Below are 13510 nucleotides of genomic sequence, written 5' to 3' on the forward strand. Positions count from 1 at the left end.
CACCCACACGCACACACAGTTATTGAAATAACTGAAACTTTGGTCATTTGGTGTAAAAGGGATCAAAAGGAGATGATTATGTTTTAATGAAATTCATGCAAATATCTAATCCATATGGTCTCTTAAACAACAAAAAGTCTGTATTTTAAGGGATGCATAAATCTTTTCAGTACACAAGAGAAAATGAAAATTGTTTGCAACCTTGTGCCGAGGTCTGCCGAACAGCAGTCCGCTGAAAGAAAAGCAATCAAATCCCACAACAATCAGAAAGGAGACCAAACGAGTGCGTTTTTATGCTCATACTTTTTTAATGTATCACAATGAGCAAGAAACATACTTGATGAAATATTTTCAAAGGAGTATATTCAATTACCATCTACAATCAACTTAACTAGGACAACAAGTTTTTGTGACAAAAGTTTCTTTAAAAGTCTGAAGTTCCATGTGGTTGTATGTATGTTAGTTTCCATGTAATTTGGTACAGTTTGGAAATCTTCATATAATTACAGTAACAAAAAAGCTAACAAGACTACAGTATAGAAAAGACATCAAGAACAACATTTTTGGTTTAACTTGCTCTTTTTTGTACATTGCAAGGCTGTTTTTTTCTACCCTCAGATGGGCTGCCTGGAGCCACAGAGCCATGCTTATGAGGCTCGAAGGAGGAGTAATTCAAGGAAACAAAAAGAAAAAAAAAACAAAAAAGAAAAAAAAATAAAAGGATAAAAAAACATTGTGGCACCAGAAGTCACAAAAGGAACAGAGAGCTCCAAGTAACAGTTCATCTTTGAAGTTGGAGCAAATGGTTGTTTGGTTGTTAGTTTGGTTGTTAATTTTGGTTAATATGCTTTTTTTTTTTTTTCTTTTTCTTAGTGTAACTGCCTCTTTAAGAATGACAGCTTTGAGAACCCATCCCCTCTCTGTGTTGTTAATTTCTCTGTTTAGATAATGTAACCAACAGAGAGAGGGGTGAGCCGCCATTTGACTGGAGAGCTTTACTTGTCAACCGGAGACAAGCACGAGGAAATGAAACGGGTAGCAACATGAACTGGAAGATATGAAGCAAGCATCTCTGTCCATCCTGTCCTGAAATTTGGAAAATGTCCATCAAAGAGCAGAAGCGGAGGCAGAGCTGGAGAAATAAAGGACAGACAGAAAGGAGAAAGAGGCAGCTGGAGCCACTTAAGTTCAGTTTCCTCTAAAGACTTTCCTCTGTGTATGACACACGTCCATTGGTTCCAGAGTCCATTCGCATTACAGAGTTGTCAGTAATCAAATAAGGAGGTGGTTTTTAAAGCTGTTTTGAGCCTGGCTTTGGCTCCCATGCCCAGTTTTGTGTGCCCAGAGCCTCTCTTGTCCTCCTAACAAGATCTCCAAAGCTTCCCAGAGTCCTTTATCATTTCTTTTTATTCCTTCTTCATCTCAAAAAACAAACAAACAAATAAAAGAAAACAAACAGTTGATGTCTTGGTTTTAAATATATCTATATCTGTATACAGGTACACTTTCGTTTTCACAGTGGGCAAAAGATGACCTCTACAGCAAGACCTTGTCTTTATCCCTCTCTTGTAATTGTCCATTAAAATCAAGTATCCCAAATGTAAGGAGGTGGATCCCTGTATCCACAATAGCATTGTGTGCCGCAATAAAATATACACTTATCCGGGGCACGTTTTTTTTTCCTTTGTGTTTCAACTGCATAAAGCTTTGGCCACATTCATATATTCAATCAAAGTAAAAACTGCTCAGTGCTTCGGTATCATCGTTCTCATTTCCAATCGTTATCTTTTAAATTTGATTTTCTGAATTTCAGTTATTCACAATCCAGCTTCGTGGTTCAGCTTGTTTTGGTGAGTAACATATAACCAAAAAATAATAATAATTAAAGGCAAAGAAGAAGAAAAAAAATTGAATTGATGCTGGCTCTTATGACACGCACGCACATACACGCGCACAAACGTACAACGCACACTTACACAAACCCATACAGAGTACATGCTGGCTGAATCTAATGTGAAGACCTCAACTGTCTTCCACAAAAGAGCCCAAAAGATTACACTTTGGAAAAAAAGAGCAAAAAGTATCATTGAGACAATGAATATAAAGTGGCCAGGTCAAAATTTTCGCTTTTGTCTCTCAATTTCAGCAATTCAATTTAAAGCTAGTGTTAATTTATGATAAAAAGTAATACACGGAAAATAAAATAAAATAAAATACTTCTAAGAAAATAATACATGTCTGACATTATCTGAAAAATAAAATAAAGCAAACATATTTTGAGGAAAAACTGTACAACTTAAGGAGTGGGTTTTTTTCCAACACAAGAAAGCACATGTGAACAGTATTTCAGGGAACTGGACTTGAGAAGTAGCAAGTTTGCAGACCAGATCTACTGACTTTCAACAGCATGCTGTAGTATTAACACCAAATACCATTTCTCTACAAGATGTAGCATTTTTAAACACCTTTGAGATTGTGCCTTTTTAGTCATTAGGGCAAAATATATTGACTATACAATAGTGGCCAAAAAAGTAGTTCTCCACAAATTTAAATATGTCTTGGTTCTGGTTTAAAAAAAAAAGAAAAATTAAAATGATGATATCATAAGGGAGAAGGGCGTGGTACCTACGCACATCCATTTCCATTGCAACAAAACGAAGTAAGTGACTTCTTTGGACATGAAAGCATCCTAACAATTTGAAAACAAGAGACATCTTCAAAAATAACCTCCTACTTTTTCCAGACATAATGCTTTGGAATGAAGATGTCTCTACCTGTAATCTATGTGTGGAAGTGGCACCCTGCAGACACATGCAACAAGTGACTGAGCGACAGCACCTCAGCAAAACGGCCGTTATTCCCCTCTGAGACTAGTTGTAGGTCGACTGGTATAAATGTTACTAAACCTATGAGACGCATCAGTACCAGATGTATTATATACATTTTTTGGTAACCACTATTACTTGCTTAACAAGTGAGCAACAACCTTGACTGGATGGAGGGATTTTCAGCAACGTTCCATGCCAGCACAAAATGACATATGGGGGTCGCTTTCTTCAGCAACCAATGATGCAAAAAATGTACACAACAGTTTACAGTCACTTCAAAAATGAGGAAAAAAATAGATTGTGACAATTAAAAGCAATCAAATGAAACAGGATCAGTCCTTGCTTAAGAAAAATCCATTGTGATATTTGGAATGCACTGTTCTTTACAAACGTTATAGATCATTGGCTTTAAACATTGGTCTATTCAAAAAAAAAGAAAATCGGCAAAATGTCCTTTGGAACATATATTCACAGTCTTCAAAGTTCCGTTTTTGCAACAAGAAAAAAAAAAGGTGTTGCAGAGGCAAGAAATTGGTTTATTGTTTGTTTTAAAGCTTAGCCAAAAGCAAAATGAGCATGCATCTAGGTACTCTTTTTTTCCTCAAAATTCTACATTAGCAGCAAAACGTATGTCCTTGAAGACCAGACCTTATACATTTTCTTAAAAAAATTGACATTTGAATGTGACAAAAGTCAAACAAAGATTAATAACCTCTATCTTACAAACTGCAATGGCTCTGTAACGGTGCTACTCCACAATGCAAGGACAAGGGCCCTTTTTGGTTTTTGGTATTTACGTAAAAAAGCCACCTGTTTGCTTGCAAAGAAGCAGAATCGGCAACTCTGATGCGTACTCCTTTATCTTTTAAAACTTTGTTTCTTTCCTCTAAAAACAGCAACAAATTCTCAAGTATAAAGAACCCTCTTTTCTCATCTTTATGCACCAATGGTGAAAGTGTTTAGTCTTTGGATTTTCTTTTTGTCTTAAAGCGTGAGAATTATTATTAGTATTCTTTTTTCATTTTCACTTATGACAACAAAAATGTCAAAAAAAAAAGAAAAAAAAAAAAGACCGTAGCCAAACTACATGAAGAACAAAAGACCTGCTTTGTATACATATCTACAAACACAGGAGAGCGAGAGAGAAAAATAAGTGCCGAGAGAGGAAAACGAAGAGTGAAAAATAGGAGTCAGACAGTGATAAGTGCACAAAGGTAACACAAAAATTAAATTAAATAAAACTTTCAATATTTCACCCATTATCTTTTTCATTTTGGTTAGAGCAATACCAACCAAATCATAAAATTTAAATAATGCTAAAAGAGGATCCTGCCTTGTCAGGAGGGGCATTTGGGTTCATGTTTCCCAAGAAGTTAAGAATAAGACAGAAATAAAGTTTCGATAAATTACCTGTCCATAATCTAGACTATCGGAATGACCAAGACAACATCAAATGAAGTGTCATAAAATTGGACAATACAAAAGCTAAATGTACATAAAGGTTTTTTTTTCCTCCAACCTACCATACTGTTTAAATTCGTTTCCAATGCAACATTCTACTTAACACCAAAAATGCTTGTATCTATCATAAATACAGAAGGCTGATTCTTTTTTTTCTTTTTTCTTTTTTAATTAAAACTATTCATCGCCCGTTATCACGTCTGCAATGCTTTCTTTGTATGGGATAATCGGGACTGTAACTTCCCCACTTTGAAAGGATTTCTGATATTGAAATCAGCAAATCGTTTGACCCTATTTGAATGCCCAGAAACAATGCCTTATCAAAATTTAATTCAACTTAAACTTTCTATTAGTAAATCAAGTTCAGAAAGAAAACAATAATAATGCTCATCTCCTGTTGGAAACACAAGGTGAAAACATGAATTTCTGTAACAGAAAAACATCTGTGAGCTGTTGACCTGAGAATAAAATAGACATTACATTATTCTTTCACTTTTGCAAGCCATTGGTATCTGAATGCTTAAATAGCAAGAAAACTGATAGACTATTCTCCCATACAGTACATACTGGCTTTTTGTGGCTGTGCTATTAAGTAGAAATTATTACAAAACAAAGGGACAGCTCGTTGACTTGCATTTCTTCAAAAGGGTTCTTGGGCCATCTGTCAACTTTGAGGCAGTCCATTGCCATACAGTACAGCATTCCTCCACCATTACCCAAAACGTAACTGCAGCGATCTTTTTCGGTTCTCACATATTAGTATGCCTGTACACAGATTAGCCACGACATTAAAAACACTGACAGCTGATTAAAAAAAAGATATTGTTCACCTCGTTACAGTGTGATGCTGGGAAACCTTGGCATTCATGCGGATGGTATTTTGACCAACCGCACAGCAGGATTAAGGAACACGACAAAGAACCTAAGGCGTTAACCTGGCCTTCAACCTCCCCGGACCTCAACGCAATCCCAGTCTGCAGCCGACATCCCAGTACCAGAAACCACGGGACACACCGAAGGGTCAAGTGTCCGTGCCCTGATGGGTCATAAACTATTTCGCTGGTACAATGGGGCATACACAATTTAATGCAGGTGGTTTTAATGTTGTGGCTGATCGGTGCGTTTCGGTTGAGTTAAAACAAAAACAAAAGAAAAACAAAGAAATACAAAAATGAAAACCAGCATGTTGATATGGGAAAACAATCCACTAACATTTAAATTTTTGGTTACAAGCTTTGGAATTGCAGTTAGTCTTTACACATCTTTTTCTGAAATTGGTTTGTATACTTTTAATGTATTTTTAACATTGCTGCTTTTTATGGTTTTTTTTAATTTTTGGATTTTTTTTTTTTTGTCTTTTAGGGAGTTTTTTTTAAATATCGTCCATCACTGAAAGCTCTTTTACAATCTGATGGAGTCTGTTCCTACACTAGCAAGATTACTACTACAACTATTACTGTCTTTGACAAAGCCAGGCTGCTGCGGCTCCTCCGCCGTCCTGCCCAGCCTGTTTGCTGACTTCTGACTGCTGTCAGAGTCAGACTCGTCGGTAAAGACGTCTGTTGGTATCGAGGTCTGAACTCCTGAGGTGCTCAATGAACTTGAGGTAACCGTTGAAGGTGAGGACACTGGAGGAAAAGAGGAGGAAGAAGAGGAGGGACTAGCATTGGGCTTCCCAGCTAAAGCTCTGGGGAAAGGGGCCTGGGGCCAGGGTTTTCCGGCAGCTGTGGTGTTGAGTTGGGTAGTAGAGGAGGAGCACAAAGATGAGGAGACAGCAGAGGATGGCATGGTGGCTGATGTTGTTGGCGGGGGAGGAGGGCTGCTGATGGGATGAGTGGCAGACTGCGAGGTAGATGCGGTGTTAGGATTGGGGAAGCAGGCTGAAGAGTGAGGTAATAAACTAGTAGCGTGCTCTTTGGCATTTCTGACCGATCTCTTGATTGTTCTGTGTTTGTGCAATGCCGATTCCAGGTGTTGACTGAGTGCTTTCTCCCCATCCAACGTAGTGTCACAAGCCAGGCAGTCATAGAGACTTCCAGCCCCTACACCTACGCCACCGGGGACACGCAGCAACATCTCTTGCAGGTTTGCCACAGACTGACCGAAAAAGCAGTTCGATTTAAGGTGGGTAATAGCCGCTTCTTCCTTGGTGAAAACAGCTTGACACTTGCGGCATGCCAGTTTATACTGCACCTTGGGGACGATATACTGGTCTAGATGGGTGTCCACAGCTTTGCCATCCATCTCATTTTGCTCGGAGGGTACTGTAGTATGAGAAGAGGAGGAGGAGGACGAGGAGGAAGAGGACGAGGAGGACGTGGGAGGTTCACTTTGTGGATTGCCCTTTTGCTCCTCTGATTTCGCTGGATCTTTGGCAGAATCTTTGCGATCCCCCAAGGTTTGAGGGGGAACTGAAGTTTGGCTCGCCTTGGGTTGCTGGATCTGCTGAAGCTGCCGCTGCTGCTGCTGTAGTGCCTCCTGCAAGCTCTGCTGATATTGCTGGTAATGCTGCAGTAGGGACCCTGGAGACAGGCCCATCAGTGCTTGTGACAATGCTGGGTTGTAAGGGAAGAGACTTTCCATACCATACATTGGTTGCAGGTAGCCCCCTTGTAGAGCCCCAGGAATCTGAGGGGTATAATATGGAGAAAAGCCAGGCATGAAGTAGGGTAGAAACTGGTTTGTGAGGAGAGCTGTGGGATCTGATGCCAAAGCAGCCTGGAGGGCCTGAAGCTGGGCAGGATCTACCACATACTCCATTCCAGGTGTGGGCATAGAAGTGGCAGGAACAGCTGTGTCGGGTTTCTCCTTTTTGGCGCTGGCAGCAGAAGTGGAAGGGGCGGGGGTGCTTCCAGTTGATGATGGAGTTGAGGGCTTCTCTGTCTTTTCCTTGGCCTTCTCCTTCTCTTTTACTCTCTCAGCATCTCGTTCTTTGGGGGGTTCAGGTCGCGACTGACTGGTTGAGGACGTGGAATTGGAGGTGGGGTTTGAGTGGGAAGTAGACGTGTTGGTCTGGGCTGGGCTGGATGCAGTGAGAGACGATGAGGAGGGAGGCTTGTTGGGCAATCCAGACGTGGGGAGGCTAGGTGAGGGAACACTGGCACCAGGCATGTTCAGGAGGTTTGAAGGTTTTGGAGGAGTTAAAGCTGCAAATTTGTCAAATACAGACAAGAAAATAAGACTTAATAGGTTTTTATTTCATGGTAGTGCAGTGCCTTTTTAAAAGATTATTCAGCTGTAACAAAACTAATTAATTAAACAATACTGAAAGGTGATACAAAAGAGGCAAACGATTATATTTATGTGAATCATAAAAAGCTTTGTGAAATGACTACAAATATCACAAAATCAAAGCCTTGTACTTTGTGGTATTTTCTGGCCTAAAGCTTAAGTGTTAGCATTTGAGACAGGTTGGATACATAATAGCACAACAATAGCAACAATGGCAAAGATCATTAAATTATGTCAGATATATTTGCATCAGTGTTAATGAATATATGTGGCAGACTGATTCATAGTTAGATCTGATGCCTGGAAATACACAGTACTTCCTGCAGCAATGGATGATCATTTATTAAATTAGTTTAGTTGAGAAAACCCATCTGCAACTCTAAACCTGAAATGTTAGTAGTGAAAAAATGCCAAATAGTGACGTACCTGAATTAGATGAGTTAAAGCTGGGAAGAGAGGGGCTGCCAACCCCTGGTAAAAGGACAGGTGGGATGCCTTGCAGATTTGGATAGGCCGACTGGAGATTTAAAGCCTGCATTGCAGGGTTATCAAACATCCCCTGCTGCTGCATGGCCTGTTGCTGCGCCAATCCTAAAACTTCATTGGCCTTCTTAATGCGGTCCATTTCTTGCTGGGCCATAAGTTGGCGGACAGTAGCTGGGTCAAAGTACTCTTTCTCTTTATCAATCTGGCTGCCAATGGTATCCTTCACCTTAGAGATGTGTTGCTGGGAGAAAATGTGATCACGAACAGAGAGGCGAGCGCTATATTTAACACCACACAAAGTGCACTCAGTCTTCGGCCCCTCGTAAGACGTCTGATTTATTCCGAAGTGCTTGGCCATATTGAGCTTTGCCTTTTTCTCCTTTGCGCGAGCATTTTGAAACCACACCTGAACCACTCTCTTTGGAAGTCCAATGTCATTGCCAAGTACCTCGCATTCCAGCATGGTAGGTGTCCTGTAGTCGTTAAAACAGGATTTTAACACTTTCAGCTGGAGGTTAGTCATCTGGGTTCGGAAGCGCTTTTGGCCAGGTCTATCTCCACCTTCAAGGCTCCTGCTACCAGAGGCTCCAGGACTTGGTGAGCAGGGGTCAGCCAGACTGGACGTCTCACTGTGGTCAATCATATTTTCATTATCATAGTCCTTAGCATAAAAGCTTGTTGCAGGGCTTACTAGTCCCGAGGACATCTGGTCATCATTTTCAAGGATGGGAGCTGTGCCCCCAGACTTAGACAGGTAATCGCCACTATTTTGGCTGTGCTTTGCATCAGCACTGTCATTATCAGCATTAGCCTCATCACCTGTGGTTGTGTCTGTAATGGCTGTATTCACAGAAGAGCAGTCATCATTATCGAGTTTGCTCTGATCAAAGTTCAGGTTCATAGAGGACATGGTGGCACTCTCAAAGTCTTCCATTCCTTCAACTTTGATGGACGAAGGGCTCAGTAGACCCCTTGGAGACAAGTCCAAGCCTTTGTTCATGGGTGACATGGAGGAGCTTTGTCCATCACTGTTTGTAGTAGAGGGTAGCTGGGAGTAACCTGATGTATCAAGAGCATCCATTTTTATTTGCATGTTCTCCTGCTCAGGTAACATACCGCTGAGAGTTAAATTATATCCAGCACGTTTGGCTTCATGCCAGTGACGAGAGCGAATGTGTGCTTCAAGGGCAGTCTTTGCTTTAAAAAGAGCTCGACAAAAAGGACACCTACGATGAGCTTGAGCTGGCCCAACAGCTCTAAACTGGCCTTTTCTCTCTCTGGCTCTGGTATTCTGGAACCACACTTGCACGACTCTCTTTTTCAAACCCACCTCAACAGCAATGTGGTCAAGCATTTTACGCGTAGGATTAGAATCTAATAAATACTTCTGATATAAGATCTCTAGCTGTTCAGGTGTGATGGTGGTTCTAAGCCTCTTGTCTCGCTGTGGCTCTTCTCCACTATTTGTGCTATCGTTTTCTCCTGGACTAGTGCTAGCTTTCTCCTCTAACTTTCTTTTCAGGGAGTTCATAGTGGAGGTTGGGGTGGACGGAGAGGTGGCAGAGCTGCTTGGAATTTGTGGCATCCCAGAGATTAGCTGGGTTGCCAGGAGAGGATTGCTAGGATCAAAAAGCATGAAAGACATGTCAATTGGACGGTCGAGGAACTGCGGGTGGATGAATTGATTTTGCACAGAAAGGAAGTGTAATTGCTGGTGTTCCTGCCAGTGCTCAAAGGAAGGGAAGCCAATTTTGCACTGCTCACACTGGTATGGGATCATCTGCTGTGCCAGTTGTTGTGTGGCAGAGGTCAAGTGTGGATTGAGGCCCATGTGAGAGCTTTGTGATGAAGGCTGGCTTGTCTGTGAGGCTGACAGACCACTCTGCTGTTGCTGCTGAGAAAAGGAAGGAGTTGAATGCTTGGAGGGCTTAGAAACATTTTGGATCTTCTCTTCTCTCTGTGGTCTCTGGTGTTGTACCTCAGATTGAGGTTGGTGCACAATTTCCTGCTTAATGGAGGTTTGGTTTTCTCGCGGATCAGCGGTTATTTCTGGTAACTGCTTGGGCTTCTCATCATAGAGGTTTGAGGTGGTTGCTGGTGATGCCTCCTCTTTCTCGGTGGAAGGGAGGTGTGAGAATGCTGAAGTTGTGGGTGGAAGTGGGCAGAGACTCGAAGAGGAGGGCATTGGGGTGTGACAGGAAGACCCAGAGGGAGTGTAACATTCATGGGAAAAATCCATTGAATCCTCATTTTGGCTGTCATACTGTCCATCCTCATCTTCATCTTTGTAACACAGCTTCTTTTGGTGTTTTATTAGATCAAATATACGCTGGAAAACGAGACTACATTTCTTGCACTGGTAGTTCAGGTTAGATGTACGAATGTATCGGTCGTTTGACAGTTCTCTTCTTTCACCATCTTTCCCTCCATCACCTTGATTTTCATAATTCTTCCTTGCTTTCTGACGCGCATTTTGGAACCACACAACAATAACACGGGTGGGGAGGCTCAAAAGGTTTGAGAGCTGTTCAAATTCATCATCTTTAGGATAAGCATTGGCATCAAAGAAATCTTGCAGAACTCTTAGCTGGTAGTCAGTAAACCTAGTCCTGGATGATCTCTTGCTTCCATAGTATTCGTGTTTCTGAGGTTCAGGAGAAGGAGGTTTGGAATCAATTTTAGTGTCTTCCAGAGTTGTTGTTGGTGGATTGTTGAAATTGTAAGGCGAGTCTTTATTGCGCTGCCTTTCTTTGAAAAGGGTGTTTCTGAACCAGTGCTTTATCACTTTTTGTGGAAGCCCTGACTTGTCTGCCATCTCTTTGATCTGGTCCTCATTTGGTGAATTGTTGATATCAAAGTACTGTCGTAGGACCCTAAGCTGGTCGTCGGTGATGCGTGTCCGTGGTCTCTTGTTCTGCTGCAGCATGGCTGGTGTCAGTTGCTGTTGGTAGAGTTGGGCCAGGTCTGAGGCCAGGCTTGGCTCAACAGACGGCAACTGGGGAGGCAACTGAGTAGGCAGGGACTGAAGAGACATGGGCTGCATCATAAGTGGGGAGAAGAGCGGCAAATCCATTGGCATGGGTATTTGTGTCATTGGAACTGGTGCCTGTGGAGGTGGCACGGTTGGAGGTGTGAGTGAGGCATTAGACACAGGTATATTTGGTGTGGGAGCTCTTTGGGGTGGAGGAGGAGGTGGGGGTGGAGGAGGGGGAGGTGGTGGAGCTGGAGCAGCCTCTGGTGTAGGCGGTCTCAGTGGGTAGAGCTTATCATAATGTTCTCTGTATTCCTTGGCAAACCTCTCAAGGGATCGGAATGGAAAGAAAGCCTGGTGGATATGCTCCTGGTGACTCTTCAGAATCAGTATGTTTGAAAACAGCTTGCCACAGGCTTCACATTCCAGCTTCTCCAATCCCCCAATGGGATCTATGACTCTTGTTATTCCACCTGGACCACTTGATCCAGAAGGTCCAGCTGTCTTTTTCTGAGCTTTCTGTTTATTTTCATTGTACTGAATTACTAACTCAAACCCAAAATTTTCCAGCAGGGCTTTAGTTGCATTTCCTCGAGCATCTGAAGCAATCCTTGGTGGAGGCAAGCCAGTATCATGGTTTATGTTTATTGAAATATGCTGACTATCCCTTTCTTTTGGCCTGCTGTCTGCAGAATCCTTATTTACATAGTCCTCATTTTTTTCGCTTGCATCCCTCTCCCTTTGTATTTCTCTGTCCTTGTCATTCTGAGAGGAGGGAGGTTTCTGCTTTAATTCAGCCTGTTGGAGGAGTGATGCACTCTGTTGCAGCAACGCCATTTGGCTCTGAACCTGCAAGTGTGATTGTTGTTGCTGCTGCTGTTGCTGCTGCTGCTGTTGTTGTTGCTGTTGCTGCTGCTGTTGCTGCTGAAGGTGGTGGTGCATCAATTGCTGCTGCAAGCAACTCTGTTGGGCTGAGTTTTTAAGATCTTCAAGCAAAGAAGAGCTGGGGGATCCAGCTAAGCCAAGTGCTGAGCTGCTGATGCTGATCTCAGGATTTAGCTGAAATTCTGCTCCAGGGATGTAGAAAGGAAACAGCAACTGCTGCTGCTGCAGAGGCAGAAGTGCATCAGTTGTCATTGGGAAGTGCTGCAGAAGTGCTGGGTTGAACAGCTGCGACTGTAGAAGAGCAGCTTGCTGCTGGAGCTCTTGTTGAAGCTGTGCTTGAGCTTGGGCTTGAGCCTGAGCCAATTGCTGTTGCTGCTGAAGCTGTTGCTGTTGCCCCCTTGCAGAGAGAATGTCTGAAAATTTGGACTTTTTCACTTCGTGGTTCTCAGATGGTGAGGAGTGGCAGCTCATCGAGGAATTTCCCTGGTTTTCAGTGTTGTGAGTCTGGCTTGTGTGGTTTCCTCCTAGAATATTCTGGGCTGCCTGACTCCCAGAAGAGCTGTGGTTGGTGGAGCTAGTGTTTGAGTTGCTGGCTGGGCTTGGACTTGATGTTGATGTGCTCATGCCGGATCCTCCACTGCTTAAACCAGTTGCACTTGCAGAGCTAGTGATCCCCCCTGCTGCCTCAAGTTTGGCTGCCCTAGCTTTGGTCTGGTGTAGAACAGAGCGCATGTGGATTTCCAAAGTTGAACTCTGGCTATATGCCACATTACAAGTGCTGCACTTGAATGGCTTGTTGTCAGGGCTGCTGGTAGGCTCAGGTTGACCAGTAGTAGACTCCTGAAGAGCCCTCTTCACCTTGTGTAGGTGGGAGACAGAGTTGTAATGAACCAGAAGGATGTTCTTCTGTGTAAAAGACTCTTTGCATACAGTGCACTTAAAAGGACGAGATGGATCCAGGAATTTCTCCATCGTAAAGTTAGGGCCCTTTCTGAATGGCAATGCACGTTTAGGTTCAGATCCAGAATCTTCCTGCAGTGAGCCAGAGTCACTGCCTGTCGGGCTTTGTTTTTCCTCTGGATCACTTTCATCTCCATCTTTGTCATCCTCTCCCAGACTTCCATGTTCTTCACCAAGGCTTGGATCACCCATTGCCATAATGTCACCATTCATCAATAATCCCCCATACAGCTGCTGGATGTCAGCTTCACTCAGTTCCAGGTGGCTGGTTTCTAAATGCTTCTTCAGCGCCTGTAGTGTTCTGAAGCTTCGCTGGCAAAGACAGCACATGGTGGCTGCCCTGATCACATGATATTGTGAATGGAGTTGTAATTTCTCCACAGTCTTGAAGGCCAGACTACACTGGTTGCAGCGGTACTTGTAGACATGCCGATCTGAAACAGGCAATTGGTGCCTTTTGTTGTGAACCTCATTGAAGTGCATTTGTAGGGAGTTAGAGGTCTTGAACACTTGATTACAGCCTTTCTTCCAGCACAGGAATCCCGTGGCATCCTCCCGTTCTGATTGTTGATCTTCCAGAGGTGACTTGCGAGCTTCAGCTATTTCAGTAGGGAGTGACACCCCTTTTTCTGGATCAGCATCTGATGCATCTGTGAATAAATAAGTCAAGAGAAGATAGCCATTCATC

General features: G+C 42.7%; 1 protein-coding gene across 3 annotated transcripts in view; it reads right to left on the reverse strand.

The window, feature by feature from the left end:
• Positions 1-308: 308 nt before the first annotated feature.
• The window catches only part of zfhx3b (zinc finger homeobox 3b), a 170713-nt gene continuing 157511 nt past the window's right edge, over positions 309-13510 (reverse strand). For all 3 annotated transcript variants that reach the window (XM_063475620.1, XM_063475604.1, XM_063475612.1), the window contains 2 exons: positions 7947-13472; positions 309-7435 (listed from right to left, as the gene is read on the reverse strand). In XM_063475620.1, coding sequence (XP_063331690.1) covers positions 5691-7435; positions 7947-13472 — 7271 coding nt within the window. In that variant the 3' untranslated portion in view covers positions 309-5690. The remainder of the gene's footprint in view (positions 7436-7946; positions 13473-13510) is intronic.

The sequence above is a fragment of the Pelmatolapia mariae genome, linkage group LG1 (genome assembly GCF_036321145.2).
Source record: "Pelmatolapia mariae isolate MD_Pm_ZW linkage group LG1, Pm_UMD_F_2, whole genome shotgun sequence".
NCBI lineage: Eukaryota > Metazoa > Chordata > Actinopteri > Cichliformes > Cichlidae > Pelmatolapia > Pelmatolapia mariae.